The 25,254-nt window shown below is 39.5% G+C and overlaps 2 protein-coding genes across 3 annotated transcripts; both read right to left on the reverse strand.

The window, feature by feature from the left end:
• Positions 1-683: 683 nt before the first annotated feature.
• LOC111781565 (CBS domain-containing protein CBSCBSPB3) lies at positions 684-9,430 on the reverse strand. Its single transcript, XM_023662231.2, has 14 exons — positions 8,985-9,430; positions 8,722-8,893; positions 8,488-8,620; positions 6,536-6,706; positions 6,311-6,389; positions 6,100-6,213; positions 5,436-5,502; positions 5,199-5,304; positions 5,050-5,108; positions 4,668-4,774; positions 4,479-4,597; positions 3,571-3,653; positions 3,405-3,494; positions 684-1,171 (listed from the first exon to the last, which is right to left on the reverse strand). Exons 1-14 carry the CDS (start codon positions 9,134-9,136, stop codon positions 992-994), a joined length of 1,632 nt encoding a protein of 543 aa, XP_023517999.1. The 5' UTR covers positions 9,137-9,430; the 3' UTR covers positions 684-991.
• Positions 9,431-10,145: 715 nt separating this feature from the next.
• LOC111782322 (fatty acid amide hydrolase-like) lies at positions 10,146-24,921 on the reverse strand. Of its 2 annotated transcripts, XM_087119872.1 has the most exons (20): positions 24,737-24,921; positions 23,210-23,319; positions 20,566-20,626; positions 18,936-19,123; positions 18,723-18,852; positions 18,514-18,591; positions 17,779-17,926; positions 17,495-17,607; positions 15,849-15,924; positions 15,704-15,775; positions 15,569-15,617; positions 14,039-14,110; positions 13,859-13,939; positions 13,644-13,747; positions 13,473-13,565; positions 12,913-12,981; positions 12,096-12,160; positions 11,883-11,944; positions 11,696-11,791; positions 10,146-10,355 (listed from the first exon to the last, which is right to left on the reverse strand). In XM_087119872.1, exons 1-20 carry the CDS (start codon positions 24,834-24,836, stop codon positions 10,293-10,295), a joined length of 1,830 nt encoding a protein of 609 aa, XP_086975998.1. In that variant the 5' UTR covers positions 24,837-24,921; the 3' UTR covers positions 10,146-10,292. The 2 variants fall into 2 exon arrangements, with proteins under 2 accessions (XP_086975998.1, XP_086975999.1); XM_087119873.1 differs by lacking the exons at positions 10,146-10,355; positions 11,696-11,791; positions 11,883-11,944; positions 12,096-12,160 and adding an exon at positions 12,167-12,819.
• Between the last annotated feature and the right edge of the window lie 333 nt (positions 24,922-25,254).

The raw sequence follows: 25,254 nt of genomic DNA on the forward strand, positions 1-25,254 counted from the left end.
ATTGAAAACAATTCGAAAGAAAACAATGTTATAAGCTAAAAGCAATTAGGCAACAACGATTTTGATAGCATATAACCTGGGTAGAAAGAAGTGACGACTAGTCGTATCCCCTATAGTACATTTTGGAGTATTTTAGCCCTGACAGGTGTAGATATGATTTTGGTGTATAGTCATACACCTTCATCTTGACACAACATGAAGTAGTAAAGGTCTATCTAAGATGAAAGCGTGTAAAAGGGGTTAGAAACAGACATGCAGCCATGGACAACACGTCCTGGACAAGCATGACCAAGCATGACCAAGACATCTGACATGCAGTCGTGGACAACACGTCCTGGACAAGCATGACCAAGACATCTGACATGCGGTCATAGACAACACGTCCTGGACAAGCATGACCAAGACATCTGACATGCGGTCATAGACAACACGTCCTGGACAAGCATGACCAAGATATCTGACATGCAGCTATAGACAACACACCTCGAACAAGAATGACTGTGACACCTGTTATCTAGCACAACAAGATCATACCAAAAACGGGTCATTGAAGGTATTTTAGAAAGCTAAGGTATGGAGCAAGTAATCTCCAGACAATGTGAGAGTTATTGTTCCTATTACAACATAAACTTATAAGCTCCCATTGTATTCATCCAGGTCATTTGCATATCAACAATCATTGCTTTCAGAAAGTAATCCAAACTTAAATTAGTCACCTCCTGAAATGAGCAGAGGTGTTCCATTTACATAATGCCACTCATAGTTCTTGTCTAATACATCACATATGTGAAAGCATATGGCTCACTCAGTATTCTTTTCTGAAGAACAGAGAGAGTCATAGCTTCTAAAGGTCATAAAAACGACGCGTTTTTCTGATCCCGACATCAGATTTCACCGTATTCAAATGTCATCATCTCGTGTGAATTATTTTACCAAAACCCTACTGGTGCTGCAACTTATATCTCAGTTTCTGTTTCAATAATTTTGTCTTTTAACTTTGTATCTTAGAGCGCTTCAAATAGAACAATACACCAATGCTTGTTAGAGCAATGGCAGCAGCAAAAGCACCAGAATATAAAGGTACGGATCCTGGTTTCTGGTCTAATGGTGCATCCATTTGGGCTTCACTATGCTGGATCGACTCAGGAAAATCCAGATGCAACCTTAAAACCTGCAAGTTTTTTCCAACGAGTAAACCAATCAGCTACTTGTCCATTGCATAAAAATTTAAAACACTAAACTAGAATGGCATAAGAATGCATTCATATTCTGCCTGCAGTACCATCTAAATTGCTAGAGAACGTAAACGCCAGAATAACAGTTCTAAGACGGTACACAAAAGATACCGACATTAATTACATTATGAACCAGGAGAGCAATACCAAGTCTGTTAAAAGATATTAAATTCAGCAGTATATTAGATATAACAGATTCCTTTGATTTCAGCATCAAGACAAATGGGTACTGAAATTTAATAAAACTAGAGGATCCAAATGCTCTAGTGTAACTTTGGTGTGGAGTGAAGTGACTAACTACAATGCAGCTTGTAATCGAAAGAAACAAACTAGCTGAACTGCACAAATTAGCAAATTAACAATGATAGTAGACATAACAAAAACCTACATGGCTAACAGCATAGTAAAGGATAAGAATTCAAAAGATATTAGAAGATTAAGCTTTGTATCATCCTCTTGATGCACATCATCCAAACTAAACACACTTCTTCTAAATATCTAAACGAGGAGAAGTAAGCAGCATTCTGGGAGCTGTTGATTGATGAACTCGGCAAAATTGGATGTTTGGACGTGGTGGGCTTGTCTAAAGGAGGTAGGGTGACCCTTGCACAATTAGTGCTCAATCGCTATCAGACATTTGAATTGGAGAGGTTGAACATATAAACCAGGTGCAGATGCAGTTGGTGATAGTCAAGCGTGGAATGTAGGTCTTAGAAGTGCTCAATTTATGGAGAGAATAGTTGGGTGGCTTTGGTGGGGAAGCTTAGCTGTGTGCACGACCTTAACTAAGTTGATTTGGAAGAACAATTGCGCTCAAAGAGAGTTAAAAGTATTTCTCAGGTCTTTGGCCTACAGAAGCCTTAACACAGATGACAAATTACAGAGAACGTATAGGGGTTGTCCCCATCTCCATTGGACTGTAGACTGTGCTTAACAGAGGGTGAATCAATTGATTATTTGTTTCTTAATTGTGAGTTTGTTTCTCAGTCGTGCAGCCATGTCGTAGAGCTGCTGGGTATTTCTGTTTCTTCCTAAAAAGGTGGATGGTTGGCTTATGAAAGGGGTGAATGTGAGATCCCACGTCGGTTGGAGAGGGGAACGAAGCATTTAATATAAGGGTGTGGAAATGTGATGTCCCACATTGGTTGGGGAGGAGAACAAAACACCATTTATATGGGTGTGTAAACCTTCCCCTAGAAGACGCGTTTTAAAGCCTTAAGGGGAAGCCCGAAAGGGAAAGCCCAAGGAGGACAATATCTGCTAGCAGTGGATCTGGGCCGTTACAAATGGTATCAAAGCCAGACACCGGACGATGTGTCAGCTTTCTCGCTGTTCCCCGAAGGGGGTAGACACGAGGCGGTGTGCCAGTAAGGACGTTGGGCCCCGAAGGGGGGTGGGATTTGGTGAAAGTCCCACATCGATTGGAGGAAGAAAAGAGTGCCAGCGAGGACGCTGGGCCCCGAAGGGGGGTGGATTGTGATGTCCCACATTGGTTGGGGAGGAGAACAAAACACCATTTATAAGGGTGTGGAAACCTTCCCCTAGAAGACGCGTTTTAAAGCCTTGAGGGGAAGCCCGAAAAGGAAAACCCAAAGAGGACAATATCTGCTAGCAGTGGATCTGAGCCGTTACAAGAAACCTCTCCCTAGCAGACGGGTTTTAAAACCTTGAGGGAAAGCCTAGAAGGGAAAGCCCAAAGAGGACAATATCTGCTAGTGGTGAGCTTGGGCTGTTACAGATGATATCAGAGCCAAACACGGGGCGATGTGCACCGAGGACGCTGGGCCCCAAGGGGAGTGGATTGTGAGATTCCACATCGGTTGGAGAGGGGAACGAAGCATTTCTTATAAGGGTGTAGAAACCTCTCCCCAGCAGACACATTTTAAAACCTTGAGGGGAAACCCAGAAGAGAAAGCCCAAAAATGACAATATTTATTAGCGATAGGCTTGAGCTGTTATAGTGAATGGGTGGAATTTGAAAGGAAAAGCCAAGGTGGTGGCAAGTTGTGCCTTCAGAGCTCTCTTATGACATCTGTGGAAGGCAAGGAATGCTAGAACCTTTGAAGATAAGTCTTTAGGGTAATTATGAATAATTCAAATAAGAACATGATATCACAAAAGAAAAAAAGACAGAACGTGTAAGTTGAAAACTTTAACTAAATTAACTACCTTTAGTCCTGTGAACCTGGCATGATTTACAGCACCGGAGAGGTCGCCATCAGTAGAAAGAACTACTTTATCACCTTCATCATCTTCATACTGGAAAGAAACAAAACTATTGACTTCCGCAATGAACTCGAAAAAATTCCAGTCAGAAAAGCAGTAAGAAGCATACCAAAAGCACAGGACGACTCGCACCATTAGTCGCACCAACCCTTTGCATCACGACAGACACCAACTCGTCCAAGGTCTCGGTGCCTAAAAAAACAATTATTAATTATTAGTTCCACTGGGTAGAATCTATCATATAACTTCTGTTTCTTTAGGAGAGTATATCGCATGTTAATATATATCTGATGGCAGGTATAAGAGGCCTAAATGCAACCGGAAGAGAAAAAATAGAAATGACTTGTAACGGCCAAAGTCCACCACTAGTACATATTGTCCTCTTTGGGCTTTTCCTTTCGGGCTTCCTCTCAAGGTTTTTAAAACGCATCTGCTAGGGAGAGGTTTCCACACCCTTATAAAGAATGTTTCGTTCTCCTCCCCAACCAATGTGGGACATCACAATCCACCCCCCTTCGGGGCCTAGCGTCATCGCTGGCACTCTTTCCTTCCTCCAATCGATGTGGGACCGCCCCCACATCCACCCCCCTTTGGGGCCCAGCGTCCTTACTGTCACACCGTCTCGTGTCTACCCCCCTTCAGGGAACAGCGAGAAGGCTGGTACATCGTCCAATGTCTGGCTCTGATACCATTTGTAACAACCCAGGCCCACCGCTAGCAAATATTGTCCTCTTTGGGCTTTCCCTTTCGGGTTTCCCCTCAAGGCTTTAAGACGCGTCTGCTAGGAGAAGGTTTCCACACCCTTATAAATGGTGGTTTGTTCCTCCTTCCCAACCAATGTGGGACATCACATCTACGGTCAGATGCGGAAGTATGGTTGGAACAACACAGTACAATTTTTCACAATGAAGAGCAAAATGTGGAGTAGATTTGCGAAAATTCAGTTTTTGTTGCCTCAACTTGGAAGCTTTTTTACTATTTCCAGCAAGGGAGTTCATAAAAACCATAAGCACTCACCGCAATTTACGCGATGTACCCGACCCTTCAGATCCTCAAATTTAAAAGTAAATGAGTTTCCAAGACCTAGAGATGGATAGTTTACTGTCCCTTCAGAAGCCATGAGTGCAGACATTTCACTGCAAAATTCCCACGAAGGTTTACAATCAGAAACAATCAGACAAGTACATAACTATTGAGAACTCGTACCTATGTGTATCAAGATCATCAGGTGGTTCTAAAGCAAGTGCTGAATCCCAAAATTTTTGCATCATTGTGCTTGCCATATCATTAGCAGATCCAGAACCACTTTCAACCTTGAATCACAAAAAACTTTATCAGCAATTGACGTTTAATACCTCCTAATGAACACTAATTATCACAACTAAGGCAGAAGCTTCTTCAATGAGTACAATTTTACGCAAAAATATGCACATGAATCTTGCCACTATTGATTTGCAAGAGCACCAAGAAATGCAAGCCCCAAAAGTTTTCATCCATTAATATTCAAGAACTATGCCCATAGAAAGTTATTAGCTATTTTGATAAGATTAATGATTACATAACTGTGAGTGAGACAGAAACGCTTTACCGTCGATATTGCAGCATGCGTGATCTGCAGAACATCTACACAAGCAACAACACTCCCCTCTGCACGATAAATGATGTCATCATTAAGTGGTTCGCATCGAGGGAGGATATATTCACATTGTAGAATTCAGATTCAGAGAAAGTTCTCACCGCTATCTAAAACAGGAAGATGCAAAAACTTTCCATTATGCATTATGTGCAATGCATCAAGGATTGTTGTCTCGACAGTCGCGCACACAGGATTTTGGGTCATTACCTTGAGAATTGGCAGATTGGAAAAGGAATCAAATACACTAGGATCAGTAGATACAGAGCAACACGGTATTTGATGATTCCACATTCCAAGAACACAGAGTAATAAGTAAAAATAGCTTTTCAAAAGCAAACCTTTTCCACCAGAGTCAACTCAGGTGAAACATTCTGGGACACTACTCGCATGAGAATGTCCTTCGAACTGCAGTACAGTTGCAGAAAACATAAGCAAACACATTATCATAACAATAAAGTAAATAAATATGCAGGAGAAAAAAGAAGATCTTCTGAATCATGATGAATTAAATGCAAAAGTTTTGTACCCAACATCCACATTAGACCAGCAGTCAAACAACCGACAAAAGTACATCCAAAACCCAAAATGTCGACATGGCAACAAATCTCCTGTAAAGACATCACATGGACAAAATGATTCTGTTCTCAGGAGTAGAAGCCACTCGGTCTAAGTCGCATCTCCAAGAAGAAAAGAGGAATTAGGATAAGGAAAACAAACGCTGGATTCTTGTCCCTTCCTCAGCCAATCATATCATCTAATGAATAGTTATCCAATCCCTATTCCGCTCCTTACTTCGACGAGGAGAATTACAATGTATAAGTCAAGTTACACATGACGACTGTTCTATACTACCAACTTACTATACAAAGGCTTTTATGTCGGTGGCTAAAACCTCATTCAAAACAAAACAATAATGAAGTATTTGGCTTGTAAAATTGTTAGGCACAAGTATCAAAAGGAGAAAGCTAGTCATAGAATAAATATTAGAGAGAAGTGTCATACGTGAGGATTCCTTGAATCTTGGTTCCCATTGTCATTACAACAGAATTAACTCGCAAGTCCCGCATTTTTTTTGCAGCAACAGATATGGGATCGGATGCTGAAACGATTGCAGCTCTGAAAACATAAAAAGCTACAAAACTTGGTAATGATCCAAAGGTGAATTACATATATTCTTCAAATTACAGAGAAATAAGAAGGCTAGACAAAGTACTTGGTATTTTCAGAAAGGATGGTTGATAAGGAAGGTTTAAACATCCGCTCCCTCAACGTCTCTATAAAAGCATACGGAGCTGAAATGATGATAAATAAGTTATGAAATTACTATTTCAAGCTAAGGAATACTTATAAATTTGACTAAATCCACCATCATAACACAAGTCATAAAAGATATGCAATAAGGTCACATAAAGAACTACATAAGCTAACCACTACATACCAGAAAAATCATTTCCCCACTGGCGTTCCACCCCTTCAACAGCAGCAGCAATGGCACTACCCTGCTCTGCAGCTTTCTCCATTCTTGATATGGCATCATAGAGGCACTTCGTAATATCCAACAAAGCAATAACTTCCCCATTTTCAACAACAGGAAGATGCCTAAATTTTCCTATAGAAAATGACGGGTAAAATGTAGGATGCTTCAGTGATCAGGTAAAGGATAAACCAAAGAAGAAAGACCCCATTACCAACAAAATACTAAATACTTAAATATAGCGCAAAATTCAACCAAAAATAAAATTCTTAGCTATTGTAGATATATAATAGCATGAACTTCAAGTAAATACTTCAACTTATATTATAAATAACCAACTAAAAGAACAATTTAATTTATAGCATGAAACCGGACATAATATACATATTGTCGAAACAAAAGAAAATAAAAAAGCTTATTTCATTAGAATATTGACACGGAAGATCAAAAAATCAGACATACCTGCTGTCTCATAAAATAGCTCTAAGGTATCAAGAATCAATTTTGAAGAACAATCAAAAGCCTATGGAATGCCCATTGACATGATATCCCAGCGAAGATATATCTAAAATGATCCTATCCACTACACATACCAAAACCGACTCCCAAGATCTCTTAACCAATACGATTAGTTCTTTCAAGCGAAAGACCCTACAAAATAGCAAAAACCACATAAAATGATTCCAAGCACAAAAGGGTGACTGAAGAAGAAACTCTTCCAGCAAAGAGCTACACAATTCAAAGTGAGACAAGCTGACGTTGAACATCTGAAAAGGAAGTCTCAAACAATTCAAAGTGAGACAAGCTGACGTTGAACATCTGAAAAGGAAGTCTCAAATCGAAGAAGCAACATAACATCTCCACAAAAGGTGATAAGGTCCTCTGCCACTCTCTTGCAAAGGATATAACACTGCAACAATATCAAAGAGGTTGACTTCCTCAATATGCAGCCCAAGGTGTCATTTTTAACACTACCATGAAGCACTTGCCACACAAAAGTAAGAACTTTTTCTTTGATTTTTGATCTTATTACAAGAAATGGTGAATGGTAAAAGAAAAAAGGGGGAGGATACAACCTAGGGGCCAGGAGTGGAGGAAACCCCCGTCCAACACTAAAGAAGAATGGATTTTAGCTTAGCCAAGTCACAACTGCCCAGTAGATTTCCACTTTGGAAGAGGGCCACAAGATGTTCCTCCCATGTCTTGGTCAAAGGAGCCCGCACGAGGCGATTGAAAGTGAAGCATGGACCTTGATTGATGTAATAAAGTTGGGAAAAATAGTCATAATTTCTTTCTCAAATATCTTTTTCGGTGGTAAGAGTGTTGAGTGTTGCTACCATGATTTCTGGTACTAAATGTCTCCTTGGAAAATTTAGTAATAGACTGAATAGACCTACAATGGATCATTACCCCATTGTACTCTCCACAGGTTGCTTCAAATGGGGCCCCACGCCCTTCGCTGGTGGCCTAGACATGGATTCACTAACCAACTCAAATGGTTAAAAATGACGTTAAAAAATGGAACAAGGGGTTTTCGGTTGTATTTCCACAAACAGAAATCATCTCCTTACAAAAATTACTCTTCTCGTCCTCTGTAGGATCCTCTAGGGGGCTGACAGTCATTAGTGGTTGAACTTTTTCTATAACAAATCAAACCAAGTTCTAGGAAAGATTGCAGAGCTAACTTTTTTTCACTAAGACTCTGTCCTCCCTAAGAACGTCGTCGTTACAGTGTGGAGGTAAATGGCTCGTTTATGCATCCAAAGAGAGAGCCTGTACAGCCTCCTCCGCTTAAGTGATTGAGATTTTGTGTATAATTAATATCTAAGAAGCAACAATCAGCCAATTAATCCATACAGGAAAAATTGAAACATATGAGAACATCAGAGAAATGAATAGACGGAAAACAAACCAACCCTGAACCATTTTCTGGAGGGCTTCCATGGCAAGTGAATCTGAAGCAACAAAAATGGGATTCCGCGTCATAATTTTCGATACGACTGTCTGCTCCGGCCTCAGCCCCTCTGCTATAACCCTGGTAGCAATGTCCTGATAGAATCATCACCACAAACAAACACAAAATACTAAGAATAAAACACAATATTAGGAAGAAACCAGAAGTGAGTAAACAATAACATCTCAAAACAAACCTTATCTGTAAGAATACCCGAAAGCATAGCATTCGCATCCGTCAGCAGCACAGCATCAACACGACGAGCAGCCATCCGTCGACACGCTTCAGAAACCGTCGTCCCCTCCGGAATCGTAAGCGCTTTCGACAACCTCAGCTTCTTCACAGTCCTTTCCCCAGCAGCAGCAGATCTAAATCATCCCCAAAACCACAACAATATCAAAACAACAACAACAACAACAACCCAGAAACAAACCAAAAAGAAAAAAAAACACCACTCACGGCAACTGAGGAGAACCCGGTTTGGGAACATTGCCATTACTAGCGCTACCATTATCGGCGGAGACCGACTTCCTGCTGGAGATGGAAGAAGCCCGTTTCTGGGTGTGGGAGTTCCTCCTCTGGGAAGAAGAAGAAGCAAGCTGAGTACTCATCTTCAACGAAACACTGAATTAAGGGTTTAATTCCCTTCTGAACCGATTGGGATAAGGAGTTTATGCATGAATTGAGGGTCAATGGAAATGGAATTGGGATTGAAAAGGTTGACTCGGGTATCGGAGAAAGAGAAATTAGAGGTATGACGACTATGGCGCAAGGATACGGTGGCCCCAACTTTCTCCCGGCGTCGGAAGTAGAAACCGGCCAAGCCCTTTGTCTCTTTCCCAGGCGGTCGAATGCGAAGGATTGGCTGACAGGCAGCCACACGCGGCCTTTCTTTTTGTTTTGTCTTTTGCAATACAATCTACCAAACGACATCCCGATTAGTTCCTTTCTACATGTCGTTTCCCTTTTTTTTTTTTTTTTTTTTTTTTTTACTCATGTTACTTTAAATATACATAGATTATTATTTGTATCGACTTTTACGTTGTAATTTTTTAAATTAATCTTTCTAAGCCATGGTTCAAATGGGTATGCCCAAAGCGAGCAAAACCGAGTTCAATGGTTAAGCTCAAAAGTCGTTAAAGTGCAAACCACACGTCTACTGAAAGGTTCGACAAAATAGAAGAGTTCTCTTTCACTTAAAAGATTAGCAAAGAAAATCATAAAACGCTCTAAAGTTTCCAGTTTTGAACACTATTTTGAAGAGCAACGACTCCCGAAGAATCGAAGACTCAAAAACGTTAAAAGAATAATTGAAGTTTCAACCTCGAGAACAAGCACTCCAACCCTTGAGTGGAAATACTCTTCAGAGACTAAAGACGTTTTGAAGATTATAAGACGGTAACGACCGAAATAATTCATTTTTCTAAAATTTAGAAACTAAATAAAACAGTATAAAAAATTTAAACTTTCTCAAAATCGTGGAAGTTTTTAAAGAACTATTCGTGTAGTTTTTATAAATAGGCTAATGGCCTACTAAACACTCGCCCACTACTCCGACCGCCCCGTCCCGTCCCATTCCGCTCCCTTCCAAGTGATTCAAATCGAATACGACAAGTTAGATTCACCCACCAAATCGGAAATAGAGACTAAATTATAAGTTTCACATCACGAGTTTATGAATCCTAATAAGTACTCAAGAACACACAGAAACAACCTTTGGATAACATATGCCAATCACAACACAAACATATAAGTTGTCGCAGCAAGCTATTTTTGTGTCAGAAGATCGTAGAAAACTTCAGGCTTTTTGTAATCAGCAACACAGAGAGCCTGAAACCAAAAATCAACAACAGGGTGATCTTAGTTTGAGCGGGAGGAGACTCATATTCTAACAGCTCAAACCCATCGCTAACAGATATTGTCTTCTTTGAACTTTCCATTTCGGACTTCACCTCAAGGTTTTAAAATGTGTCTACTAAGAAGAGGTTTCCACACCCTTCTAAAGAATGTTTCGTTCTCCTCTCTAACAGATGTGGGATCTCACAATCCACCCCCCTTGGGGGCCAGCGTTCTCGTTGGCACACTGCCTGGTGTCTGGCTCTGATACCATTTCTAACGGCTCAAGCTCACCGCTAGCAGATATTGTCCTCTTTGGGCTTTTCCTTTCCGGTTTCCCTCAAGATTTTAAAATGTATATACTAGAAAGAGGTTTCCACACCCTTATAAGGATTGCTTCGTTCCCTTCTCCAACCAATGTGGGATCTCACAATCCACCCCCCTTGGGGGCCAACGTCCTTGCTAGTACACTGCCCAGTGTCTGGCTCTGATACCATTTCTAATGGCCCGAGCCCACCGCTAGAAGATGTTGTCTTCTTTGGGATTTTCCTTTCGAGCTTTTCCTCAAGGTTTTAAAACGTGTGTACTAAGAAATGCTTTGTTCCCTTCTCCAACCAATGTGGGATCTCACAATCCACCCCCATTGGGGCCCAGCGTCCTTGCTAACACAGCGCCCAGTGTCTAGCTCTGATAACATTTCTAATGGTCCAAGCCCACCACTAGCAAATATTGTCCTCTTTGGGATTTTCCTTTCGGACTTCCCCTCAAGATTTTAAAACGCGTCTACTAAGAAGAAGTTTCAACACCCTTATAAGAAATGCTTCGTCCCTTCTCCGACCAATGTAGGATCTCACAATCCACCACCTTAGGGACCAGAGTCTTTGCTGGTACACCGCCCAGTGTCTGGCTCTAATACCATTTCTAATGACTCAAGCCCACCACGAGCAGATACTGTCTTCTTTGGCCTTTCCCTTCCGGGCTTCACCTCAAGGTTTTAAAACACATATACTAGAAAGAGGTTTCCACACCCTTCTAAGAAATGTTTTGTTCCCCTCTCCAACCAATGTAGGATCTCACAATCCACCCCTCGGGGACCAAAGTCTTTGCTAACACACCGCCCGATATCTAGCTCTAATACCATATCTAACGACCCAAGCTCACTGCTAGTAGATATTATCCTCTTTAGTCTTTCCCTTTCGGGCTTCCCCTCAAAATTTTAAAACACGTTTACTAGAAAGAGGTTTCCACACCCTCATAACGAATGTTTCGTTCCCCTCTCCAACCAGCTCTATAGTGTACAAAACTATAAATATTGGTATCAAACCAAAGCTTACCTGCATTGCATATGCTATATGAATGAGCGTTGCTTCACACCAAGGCTTGCCAATGAACTGGAGGCCAATTGGCAAACCAGTTTTATCATATCCAATCTGTAAACACAAAGTTTTCACAAAGAACAAGTCCAGTAAATTATGAAACCCCAAACAAGAACATCAAAGGATGAACTCATTGATATCTTACTGGAACAGTCACTGCAGGCAATCCAAGGAAGTTTCCAGCTATTGAGTATCTAACAAGTGCAGCTGAAATATGATACAAAGTTATCCATTTCCACTTGCTTATAGTTCATGATAGGAAGCACTTAATTGAAAAAACTCTATACATGGATCATGAAGTTGTAAATTTAAAAAACAGTTCGAACGAGCGCAGGCGTGAACGAACGTAGGCTCGTACCTCCATTAATGTAGTCAAGTTCTCCAGTCTTGAGAGCATCATTCAAGATAGGGTAAGCAGTTACACTGGTTAATAGAGTATAAATATTAGAATATAACAACTTGCTAGAAACGAGTAGGTTATGACTCCCACGTACAAACAACAATACCGCTCGTCCGACCATGTTAATGGTCGAGAGAGAAGTGCCATGATGAAACTGAAGAGGACGGTGCATCATCTAACACACCAAAAAGAGTGTCCAAGAAAGCCAAACAAAGACGCAAGCAAGAAGAGAAGCAACGGTGTTGCATCTAAGTGTAAGATGTAAGCTCGTCAGATTTGGTGTCAATTGAACACTAGATAGACGCTCCACGTTGGCATATGAATCCTCACCGTTTTGATGTGCATGAGTGTTAGACCTATAATGCGTAGAATGTACTAAGGATTTTTATTACTCTTAGGTCTCTTAGGTCTCGTGCTTAAGTGAGCTACCTCATGACTTAAGTGAGCTACTCATGACAAATGTGTCTGTTATGGTTTGGATAAGCATTGAAAAATGAGTGTCTTGGGCGTCTTCCTTTGATTGCAAAGACATTGTTGGGTGGGACAAGTGTGCCGACATTGTGCCCCTTCCCATGAATCGAAGGTTGCATCATAGGCTTGGACTTTGACATAGTGTGTAGAAACGACTCAGCATGGACATGGAATGGTTCATGCCTCGATAGTGTCCAGATTAACTCTACCTCTGTTAGTTAAGATGCATTGGTCTCTTCAAGCCAGTAATGAACATGAACTATAAATCCAGTTAAAATTTCGTAAAGAGGTCACTGAAAAGTACCCGGTTGTCGGTGACACGATGACATCAGCATGTGCTAGTATTTTCCGATGAAAATACATCTGGCGATTCCTGTAAACATTTGTAACCATTTAATACCAAATAAAACGAACCGATAAAATTTCAATTTTTATCAGGTTAGGAGCCTCCTGCTTGAGCTATATATGGTAAATGGTCGTATATAGAGGCTATATATGGTAGATAGTTACATATAGTAGATGGTTATATCTGGTAAAACTATATTATAGTAAACTGAACCATATATATACCTAGTGCATATACTTTTTGGATTCTCTGTATTCTCTTTTACTACTGTACATACTTGAAGTCATCGATATAAACATCTAGCCAATATTCCTCCTTGTATTTTCTCTCTCATGTTCTTTGTGTTCATCTAGATCGAGTGTGTGTGTTGTTGTGCGATCCAAACACTCATTTCTCCCAAAATTGTTAAAGACACAAAAAGCTCGTGAACATCTGGCAAACATACACGATTTCTTATCCGTTCCATCTTTCGACAAAATGATTTAGTGAAGACGATAAAAATATTGTTTCTAAATTACCTAATCTTCTGAGCTTTTATGTACTCCTTACTACCAAAAGAGCCATAAACAGCAAGTGCTACTCTTGCATCCCATCCTAGTTGTGAGGAATCCCTGTTTCAATGGGTTGAGTTGAGTCGAGATATATCGAACGTTAAATGATAGGTAAATTCGAGGCTGAAGTTAACGTACAGCTTTTCGAGATAAGAACTCAATGCAGTGCTGCACTCGGATGCAATTGTCGAATAATGTGCTAAACGCATCACTTCTATCTCGGGAATCGTCACCTCGACCGTCTTTATAGTAAACAAGAAGATTATCAGGCAACTATCAGTCACCTTAGCATGCATACTTTATGTTACTTCATCGACAAGGGACCGATAAAACAGTATGTCGGGTTTTCGTACCTTCCAGCCATGATGTTTTTGAAGTTTGTCCAAGGCATTAGAACAGCAAATTCTGATATCATCACTGCAGTCGTTAAACCACTAATTATCTCAATTAGTGGTGTAAGAAGAAATGAGATGATTTTAGAACATTACTATATTGATTATGAACATCATGTAAGTTAATGTTGCATTACTAACCTCACCATACTTTGCCATTGTAACCGAAGGTATTGGTCTTGATGTGTTCAGCAATGGGAAACAAAGTTTGGGCTGAACGCTCATAAAGGTGAATGGAAAAGGTATAAACAAAGGATCATGATATGTATAGAAGACATATGAAAAACATGTATATGCAAACAAAGGATCGTGTAAGGATGATATGTCGTACATATTTGAATCGTTTCAGTCATAGTATCTGTAACGGTCCAAGCCCACCGCTAGCAGATATTGTCCTCTTTGGGTTTTCCCTTAAAGTTTTTAAAACGTGTCTGCTAGGGAGAGGTTTCCACACCCTTATAAAGAATGTTTCATTCCCTTCTCCAACCGATGAGGTATCTCACAATCCATCAGGGCCCAGCGTCCTTGCTGGCACACCGTCTGGTGTCTAGCTCTGATACCATTTGTAACAGCCCAAATGCACCGCTAGTAGATGTTATGTTCTTTGGGCTTTCCCTTTTGGACTTCCCCTCAAGGTTTTTAAAACGTGTCTGATAGGGAGAGGTTTCCACACCCTTATAAGGAATGCTTTGTTCCCGTCTCCAACCGATGTGGTATCTCACAATCCACCCCCCTTGAGAGCCCAGCGTCCTTGCTGGCACACCACCTAGTGTCTAGCTCTGATACTATTTGTTAGTGCCCAAGCCCACCACTAGTAAATATTGTCCTCTTTGAACTTTCTCTTCCAGGCTTCCCCTCAAGGTTTTAAAACGCGTTTGCTAGGAAGAAGTTTCCACATCCTTATAAGGAATACTTCGTTCCCCTCTCTGACCAAGGTGGGATCTCACATGTCCTCTTTGAGATTTTCCTTCCGGGATTCCCTCAAGGTTTTTAAAACGCATCTGATAAGAAGAGGTTTCCACACCCTTATAAGGAATGCTTTGTTCCCGTCTCCAACCGATGTGGTATCTCACAATCCACCCCCCTTGAGAGCCCAGCGTCCTTGCTGGCACACCACCTAGTGTCTAGCTCTGATACTATTTGTTAGTGCCCAAGCCCACCACTAGTAAATATTGTCCTCTTTGAACTTTCTCTTCCAGGCTTCCCCTCAAGGTTTTAAAACGCGTTTGCTAGGAAGAGGTTTCCACATCCTTATAAGGAATACTTCGTTCCCCTCTCTGACCAAGGTGAGATCTCACATGTCCTCTTTGAGATTTCCCTTCCAGGCATCCCCTCAAGGTTTTTAAAACGCATCTACTTGAGAGAGATTTCCACACCCCTATAAAGAATGCTTTATTCCCCTCTCCAATCGATGTGGTATCTCACAATCCACCCCCTTGGGGGCCCAACGTCCTTGTTGGCACACCGCCCAGTGTCTAACTCTGATATCATTTGTAACAGCCTAAGCCCACCGCTAGCCGATATTATCCTCTTTGGGCTTTCCCTTCCGGGCTTCCTCTCAAGGTTTTTAAAACACGTCTACTAGGGAGAGGTTTCCACACCCTTATAAAGAATGTTTCGTTCTCCTCCCCAACCGATATGGGATCTCACTGGCTTCAAACAAGCACTTACCAGTATAGCATTCTGATGCGAAGGAACTTTGCTGCTTATGGCTGCATAACTGAATAGAACATCAAGATCCAAAAAAATTTCATCAAATCTCTCTCAATTTGCATCAAGAACATGAAGAAAAGAAAGAACACTTACACAATAAACGCGTCCTCAATCGTGGCAGCCAGTATCCCTACCATCCCAACAGTCCAATTCAGAGGAAGAACACTGAAAACACAGAATGTGAGTACCCAAATCATATTGAATTTTCAAAGGCATAAATGTAGACATAAGTTATCACCCAGAATGAGGAACACGCCCAAATGTTGGCTTCAAACCGACAACTCCACAAAGAGATGCAGGGATTCTCACAGATCCTTTATAAAATTACCAATGAAGAGAGTTCAGTTGTTACATATATCAAATACTGCACCATTTCTTGAAGACACCAACTTCATTAAATATCTTGATGCACATAAATTTCTGTAAGAACTAGTTGTTTTTAGTTAATAATGTCATCGTCAATGGAATTAGATTGTTTGACCTCAATTATACATTTTGTTTCAAAATGGAGAATGTTCGGGGGGATGATGCATGATAGTGTAACCGCATCAGCTCACCACTAGTAGATATTATCCTTTCTGGGCTTCCCCTTAAAGTTTTTAGAACGCATCTGGTAGGGAGAGATTTCCACACTCTTATAAGGAATTCTTTGTTCCCCTTTTCAACCGATATGGGATCTCACAATCCACTTCCCTGGAGGCCCAACGTCTTTGCTAGCACACTGCCTGGTGTGTGGCTCTGATACCATTTATAATAGCTCAAGTCTACCGCTAGCAGATATTATCCTCTTTGGGTTCTCCATTTCGAGCTTCCCCTCAAGGTTTTTAAAATGCGTCTGCTATGGAGAGGTTTCCACACCCTTATATAAGGAATGTTTCGTTCCCCTCTCCAATCGACGTGGGATCTCACAATCCACCTCCTCTGAGGGCCCAGCATCCTTGCTAGCACACCGCCCGGTGTCTAGCTCTGATACCATTTCTAACGACTTAAGCCCACTGCTAGTATATATTATCCTCTTTAGGCTTTCCCTTCCGAGCCTCCCCTTAAAATTTTTAAAATGTGTCTGCTAGGGAGAGGTTTTCACACTCTTACAAGAAATGCTTCGTTCCCCTCTCCAACAGACATGAGATCTCACAATCCACCTCCCCTAAGAGCCCAGCGTCCTTGCTAGCACACCGCCCAATGTGTGGCTCTGATACCATTTGTAACAGCCCAAGCCCACCACTAGCAGATATTATCCTCTTTGGGTTTTCCTTTTCGGGCTTTCCCTCAAAGTTTTTAAAATGCGTCTGCTAGGGAGAGATCTTCACACCCTTATAAGAAATGTTTCGTTCCCTTCTTCTACTGATATGGGATCTCACAATCCACCCCCTTGGGGGTCCAGCGTCTTTGCTGGTATACCACCCAGCATCAGGCCCTAATACCATTTGTAACATCCCAAGCCCACCACTAGCAGATAGTATCCTTTTCCGACTTTCCCTTCCAGGCGTCCCCTCAAAGTTTTTAAAACGCGTATGCTAGGGAGAGATTTCCACACCCTTATAAGGAATGCTTCTCGTTCCCTCCAACCAATGTAGGATCTCACAAATAGTTTCTTCGTATGTACATTCTTTCTATTATCAAATTTTTAACAGAGAGAGAGATGACAAAGAAAAAATAAACGAAGGATCAACATGGAAATATAAAGAGAGATTAGAGAGTGGTATGAGAAAAGCTAGTCCATCAAAGGTAATATTATTATTAGCTTAAATTATACCTTATATCCCTATATTTCATGTTTGTTGACTTCATATTCATCCTTTTAAGCTTATAATTTCATCCCTTTCTTATTAATCTAATCATAATCACAACCTCTAGCACTGCCTTATTCATAAACAAAATTACCTCCTCCATCAACACCTATAGCAGCAGGACATAGTCCTGCAGCAACAACAGCAGCCGATCCGCTAGAAGAACCTCCACATATCCTGCTCGTATTATACGGATTTCTCGTCGACCTACACGAGCCATTCATAAAATATACCATCTTAGATCAAACCTTGGAGTTTGATGAGGAACCATGTCATGATGTCATGTTTAGACACTATATTTTATGAACAATGTGCAAGGGGTAGTACTATAGTATTTGACAGTTCATAAAGAAACAAGAAAACATCAGATCTTCTCACCCATGATGAGGGTTTATTCCACTTGTTCCAATACCAAGTTCATGCATATTGGTTTTCCCAACAATTAGAGCTCCACATAACCTGAGGTATTGTATGCAGCTTGCATCACTGGTACAAGGTCTTAGTTTGTGCAACCAACTCGTCCCCCCTACAAGAACAAGGCGCTATCAAGCAATAAAATAAAATATAGCGATGTCCCACATTGGTTGGGGAGGAGAATAAATCACCCTTTATAAGGGTGTGGAAACCCGTTTTAAAGCCTTGAGAGGAAGCCCGAAAGGGAAAGTCCAAAGAGAACAATATCTATTAGCGGAGGATCTGGGGCATTATAAATGGTATCAGAGCCAGACACCGGACGATGTGCCAGCCTTATCGATGTTCCCCGAAGAGGGGTAGACACAAGGCGGTATGCCAGTAAGGACGCTGGCCCCCAAAGGGGGTGGATTTGGTGGTGGTCCCACATCGATTGGAGAAAGGAACGAGTGCCAGCGTCTTCACTGGGCCCCGAACGGGGATGGATTGTGATGTCCCACATTGGTTGGGGAGGAGAACAAATCACTCTTTATAAGGGTGTGAAACCTTCCTCTAGCAGACGCGTTTTAAAGCCTTGAGGGGAAGCCTAAAAGGGAAAACCCAAAGAAGACAATATTTGCTAGCCGTGGATCTACGGCATTACATATATACTCACACGCATGAGAATGACTCGACACGAAAAACTGAGAAACACCAAGTTACCTGTAGTAGGATATGGAAGACAATCTATTTCATCCTTGACAGCAATTGGCACTCCATCTAGAACTGAAAGGGGTTGTCCTGGGACGAGTCAGAATAACGAGTAAGAACGAGAGGAAAAACTCGAACAACTTTTCATAAGAACAACAAGAAACTAATGACAAGATAATAGTCTAGAACACATGAACTTTTCTCCCAAGGCTAATAGGTACCATGTTCATAACGATTAGTTGATTCAGCTGCTTGCTTTAGAATGTCTTCGACATCATAATTAATGAAGAATGACATGTTCAATGGAGGTTTGGATGATTCACTCACAGCTGCTATGAATCTCTCTGCAACCTATAAAGCAAAAGAAGATCCAAAGCTCATATGAAAAGAACATGATGAACAAGAAAAACATGAGAAGGTAAAAATTGTCTTACAGTTAGAGGAGTTATGTTTCTTGAACGATATGCTGTTGAATAGTCCATTATTGTCCATCTGTGAAATGAAGGGTTTAAGGAATCCACTTCTGTGTCTGACCATGAAGGCAGACAACTAACTGCCTCTTGAACTTGTTCTGTTTCAGACAGAGCCACGCCTATGTACTTCACCTCCTCATTTTCTTTTTCTGCAAAGCAATTTTTCATTAAGGAAAGATATGTGTTTCTCAATGTAAAAAATATGAGCTATTTACCAAGCCTATTGCTAGTTAATATTGTCCGCTTTAGCCCGTTAAGTATCGTCGTCAGCCTCACGGTTTTTAAAACGCGTCTGTTTGGGAGAGATTTCCACACCCTTATAAGAAATGCTTTGTTCCCCTCTCCAACCGATGTGGGATCTCACAATCCACTCCCCTTGGGGGCATAACGTCCTCACTGGCACTCGTTCCTCTCTCCAGTCGAAATGGGATCTCACAATCCACCCCGTTTGGGGCCAGCATCCTCGCTAGCACATCGCCCGGTGTTTGGATTTGATACCATTTGTAACAGCCGAAGTCCATTACTAGCAGATATTGTCCGCTTTGGCCCGTTACGCCGTCAACCTCACGATTTTTAAAACATGTCTGATAGGGAGAGGTTTCCACACCCTTATAAGGAATGTCTGGCTCTAATACCATTTATAATAATCCAAGCCCACTACTAGTAGATATTGTCCAATTTGGCCATTATGTATCGCCGTCAGTTTCACGGTTTATAAAACGGGTCTGTTAGGGAGAGGTTTCCACAACCTTATAAGGAATGCTTCGTTCTCTTCTCCAACCTAAGTAGTATCTCACAATCCACCCCCTTAGAGGCCAATGTCCTCGCTGGTACACCGCCCAATGTCTGGCTATGATACCATTTATAACCACTGCTAGAAGATATTGTCTGTTTTGGCCCATTACACCATCAGCCTCACGGTTTTTAAAACACGTCTGTTAGGGAGAGGTTTCTACACCCTTATAAGGAATGTTTCATTCCCCTCTCCAACTGATGTGGGATCTCACCCTTATAAGGAATGTTTCATTCCCCTCTCCAACTGATGTGGGATCTCACAATCTACCCCCATTAGGGGCCAGCGTCCTCGCTGGCACACCACCTAGAGTATGGCTCTAATACCATTTGGAACAGCTCAAGCCTATTGCTAGCCGATAATGTCCGCTTTAGTCTATTATGTATCACCGTCCGCCTCACAGTTTTTAAAATACGTCTGTTAGGGAGAGGTTTCCACACCCTTATAAGGAATGTTTCATTCCCCTCTCCAACCGATGTGGGATCTTACAATTCACCCCCATTAGGGGCCAGCGTCCTCGCTAGCATACCACCCAGTGTATGGCTCTGTACCATTTGGAACAACCCAAGCCCATTACTAGCAGATAATGTCTGCTTTGGTCTGTTATGTATCACCGTCAGCCTCACGATTTTTAAAGTGCGTATGTTAGGGAGAGGTTTCTACACCCTTATAAGGAATGCTTCGTTCCGCTCTCCAACAGATGTGGAAACTCACCGGACTGTTACAAGATAAATTAAGAACAAAATGAAAAATGAGAAATGAGTTTAGGGTTTAGGGTAAATGAGAAAGATAGCATACCTTCTACAGGATGCCAGGGTAAAAAAACAGGCGATTCTTCTATCTCCGCATTTCCAACGAGCTGCATAACTTTGATGTTAGTAAACAATAGAAAATGGCATCAAATATACAAAGTTCATATTAGTTTCCTAAACAATTCACAACTGAAACCAAGAATAAAGTAACCTTAACCAAATAGAAAAACAAGTGTTGGGTTATTTATATCTCGAGTGTTGGGCTAGCTTACACCTACATCAACTAGTCTCACGAAACAACTATTTGGGCTCAACGAATTGTGAGATCCCACATCGTTTTAAGAAAAGAACGAGTGTCAATAAGGATGCTGGGCTCCAAAGGGAGTGGATTGTGAGATCCCAGTGAAGCATTCTTCACAAGGATGTGGAAACCTCTCCAAGCAGCGCACTAGAAAAACCTTGAGGGGAAGCTCGAAGATAATATATGATAGCGGTGGCCTTGAGCTGTTACAAATGGTATCAGAGTCAGACACCGAGCGATCTGCCAGGGGGTGAATTCTGAGATCACATCGATTTGAGAGAGAAACGAGTGTCAGCGAGGACGCTGAGTCCTAAACAGGGTGGATTGTAAGATCCCACATCGGTTAAAGAGAAGAACGAAACATTCTTTATAAGGGTGTGGAAACCTCTCCCTAGAGACACGGTGAGTCCCAAAGGGGGTGGATTGTAAGATCTCACATCAGTTAAAGTGGAGAATGAAACATTCCTTATAACGGTGTGGAAACCTCTCCCTAGAGACACGTTATAAAAACCTTGAGGAGAAGCCCGAAAGAAAAAATCTAAAAAGGACAATATCGACTAACAGTGGGATTGAATTATTACAATATTGGTCTTTTTAAGTAGGTAGGTAGCTTGAGCTCTTATTGATCACTAGATCATCCAACGATAGGTTCTTCTTTCACTCTAATCACTAGATTATAGGTTTTTAATTTTTTTTTATCGAAAGTTTAAGGGTATTATTGAAAGTTTTCAAAATTAAATATATATATATATATTTTATTAATTTAACCGTTAAAAAAAGAAAAAAATATATATTTTTTTTCTATTTTAAATTTTACTAGAAATTCGAGTTAATTTACCATTATTGAAAAAATACCATAGAAATGGAGGAAAATAGACGATTTTTAAAAATAAAAGATTAAAAATTTTTATCAAATAATGTTTTAAATATTATAATTTTACTTCAGCCCTTCAATTTATTCCACAAAAAAAAAAAAAAAAAAAAAAAAAATCATATTTTAATTTTTCTATAATAATTGAAATATATTACAAAAATTAAAAAAAAAATTGAATCCCCCTAAATCTTTCAAATTTAAATTTGATATATATATATATTTTATTATTATTATTATTATTTAAAAAAAATTAATCATTTATAAAATATGACATTATTATTTTGTACTGTACTAAGCACTTCCAAACATAGCTGAACAGCAAACAAGAACAATCATCTTATTTTTATTTATTTTTATAAAAAAAGACAATAATAAATATTTTTTTAGAGAAATTAAAAAAAAAAAAAAAAAAAAATTGTAAAACAAGACAAAAGTTAAAAAGAGCTGTCAGGTTTTGTACCCAAGTCACCAACCAACGACCAAAATTTCACCAATAATAATAATAATAATAATAATATATAAATATAAAGTTAAATTACCATTGTAACCTTATGTGATTTTACTAATATTTTAAAATTACATCGACTCCTACTACAAGTTTTTTTTGGCTAACAGTTCTAGGACAATAAATCGAGCCATCAATTTTTTAGATGACAATAAGTGTATTGTTAATTAGGTATGTTCGAGTTAACAACCAACAAATTACAAAATTACCCCTAAGGCCGACATCAATGTCATATTATTTTTAAAATAGAGAATTCGACTCCTACTACAAGTTCTTTTGTCTAACAGTTCTAGGACGATAAATCAAGCCATCAACTTTTTAGATGACAATAAGTATATTGTTAATTACCTATGTTCTTAGTTAACAACCAACAAATTACAAAATTACCCCTAAGGTCAACATCAACATCAATATTATTTTTAAAATAGAAAATTCGACTCCTACTACAAGTTCTTTTGTCTAACAGTTCTAGGACGATAAAATGAGAGTCATCAGCTTTTTAGATGACAATAAGTGTATTGTTAATTAGGTATGTTCGAGTTAACAACCAACAAATTACAAAATTACCCCTAAGGCCGACATCAACGTCATATTATTTTTAAAATAGAGAATTCGACTCCTACTACAAGTTCTTTTGTCTAACGGTTCTAAGACGATAAATCGAGCCATCAGCTTTTTAGATGACAATAAGTGTATTGTTAATTAGGTATGTTCGAGTTAACAACCAACAAATTACAAAATTACCCCTAAGGCCGACATCAACGTCAATATTATTTTTAAAATAGAGAATTCAACTCCTATTCTAAGTTTTTTTGCCTAACAATTTAGAGGCAATAGAGCCCGTCATCACCTTTTAAGATGACAATAAGTGTATGCTTGAATTAAAAACTAGGAAATTACAAAATTACCCTCGAGACCGACATCAACGTCAATATTGAATAATATTTTTATCATAAGTTTAGGCGTATATATATTAAATATGAGAGAGAGAGAGAGAGAAGAAAATGTACCTTGTAAATGAGATTATTGGCCTTGAGAACGTACAACAGCAATCTCCCCAAAATCCTCATTTCTAGGACCCACGCAAATATTTTCACCACTATTCCAACCATTCGAGGAGCTAAAAATAAATTTTAAATAATTAAATAATTTCTAAAATTAATTTCATCCATTTCTTACTTAATTAATTATTTTCTAAACCTATATATTAGTAATTATTATAACAATTGATTAATCATAATTCTCATTTATTATTTAAAAATATTATTGGAATATAACAAAAAAAAAAAAAAAAAAAAAAAAAGCGACTAAATATTATTTTTTTTACGTGTTCATTTTAATCATGGCTCTGTTGTTTCAGGTCATTGTCAGATTTGTTTTCCGTCCAGTAATCTAATAAATTTTTATTTAAAATTATTTAGGAAAGAAATTAAAAATAAATAACAATTTTTTTTTTATATCTAATTTAGGTTATAGTTACAATATTTTTCAATTTTAAATCATGAGAGGGACAAGGTTGCATATGAATTTAGTAATTTTTCAGACAGAGAATTAAAAGCATTAAATTTACAAAAAAAAATTAGAAAAATTCCTAAAAATCTGAAAACACCTCTCCTGGTAATGCCCTTTTCATTGTCCAACTAACCTTGGCTTTAATTTAATAAGGAATATTTAGGTTGGCCCATTTTTTTCGGGTCGTAATTTTTCTATTATTAAGACGTTTTAAGAGTATAGAGACTAAAATAACATCTAAAAACCTATGGAATAATCTAGAGGAACAACGGGTTGTTCCAATTAGAATAAGAAAACGTAGAAATCGAGAAATATGACCGACCCATTAGAATTCCACTGAACACACAAAATGGAGAAAACGAGAAATCCGATCGAGACCCATTAGAATTCCGAACAAACACAAAATGTAGAAACTGAGGAATCTGACCGAGACCCATTAGAATTCCCAACAAACACACAAAACGTAGAAACTTAAAAATCCAACCGAGACCCATTAGAATTCCCAACAAACACACAAAACGTAGAAACTTAGAAATCCGACCGAGACCCATTAAAATTCCCAACAAACACGCCAAACGTAGAAACCAAGAAATCCGACTGAGACCCATTAGAATTCTCACTAAACACACAAAACGTAGAAACCGAGAAAACAGACCAAGACCCATTAGAATTCCCACCAAACACGCAAGACGTATAAACAAAAAAATAGGACAGAGACCCATTAGAATTCCCAATAAACACAAAATGTAGAAACCGAGAAATCCGACCGGAACCCATAAGAATTCCCCACCAAGCACACAAAACGTAGAAATCGAGAAATCCGACACCGAGACCCTTTAGAATTCCCAACAAACACACAAAATGTAGAAACAAAAAAATTCAATCGAGACCCATTAGAATTCCCACCAAACACACGAACAGGTAGAAATCAAAAAAATCCAACCAAGACCCAATACAGCCATAAGTCAACAGAAGAGAGAGAAAAAAAAAAAAAAGGAGAGGAGAGAGAGAGAGAAAAGAGAAACCTTTGACATTGGCTGTGAGGTAGAATTCAGAGCTGGTGGGACTCAAATCGACATCATTGGCAGGCTTGTAAGCCACCCCACGAGAATTGAACAAACCCATTAGATATGAGTTATGGGTATGGAGCAGCGCCAAGGCAAGGCCTTATGGGTTATGAACTGATATCAATTTGTGAAGAACAAGCAATGGAGAGCGACGGAGAGAGCAAGAAGAAAGCATATGAAATCACATTTTTATATATACATTTGGCTGATAAAAACTAAGCAACAAAGAGAGAGAAAGTTGGTTGGAATGGATGGATCCTCATTTTCTCACTAAAAGATTATTGTGGTAAGTTTGGGTTGGTTGGAAATTAATGATCTTAATCAATATATTAATAGCTACTTCTTTTTACTTTATGTGTATTACTTTTTCAAATACCCACCAAAGATTGATATCAAATGAATGGTAAGATTCAGATTCAAATCACTCCAAAAATAAGATCGATCGTTTCAATGATTCTAAATATACAATCTAAACT

Source organism: Cucurbita pepo, chromosome 19 (genome assembly GCF_057944985.1).
Source record: "Cucurbita pepo subsp. pepo isolate OVF chromosome 19, ASM5794498v1, whole genome shotgun sequence".
Lineage (NCBI taxonomy): Eukaryota > Viridiplantae > Streptophyta > Magnoliopsida > Cucurbitales > Cucurbitaceae > Cucurbita > Cucurbita pepo.

Bases quoted from the DNA above. Each gene is read 5' to 3' on its own strand.
- LOC111781565 (XM_023662231.2), bottom strand. From the start codon at position 9,136: ATGAGTACTCAGCTTGCTTCTTCTTCTTCCCAGAGGAGGAACTCCCAC. The intron at 6,214-6,310 runs GTACTTTGTCTA...TTATGTTTTCAG, and splicing joins ATCCTTTCTGAAAATACCAA to AGCTGCAATCGTTTCAGCAT. The intron at 4,598-4,667 runs GTACGAGTTCTC...GGAATTTTGCAG, and splicing joins GATGATCTTGATACACATAG to TGAAATGTCTGCACTCATGG.
- LOC111782322 (XM_087119872.1), bottom strand. From the start codon at position 24,836: ATGGGTTTGTTCAATTCTCGTGGGGTGGCTTACAAGCCTGCCAATGAT. The intron at 12,161-12,912 runs GTACTTTTCAGT...TCTATTAACCAG, and splicing joins ATCGTGTCACCGACAACCGG to TGTAACTGCTTACCCTATCT. The intron at 10,356-11,695 runs GTAAGCTTTGGT...TTTTGGTTTCAG, and splicing joins ATATAGCATATGCAATGCAG to GCTCTCTGTGTTGCTGATTA.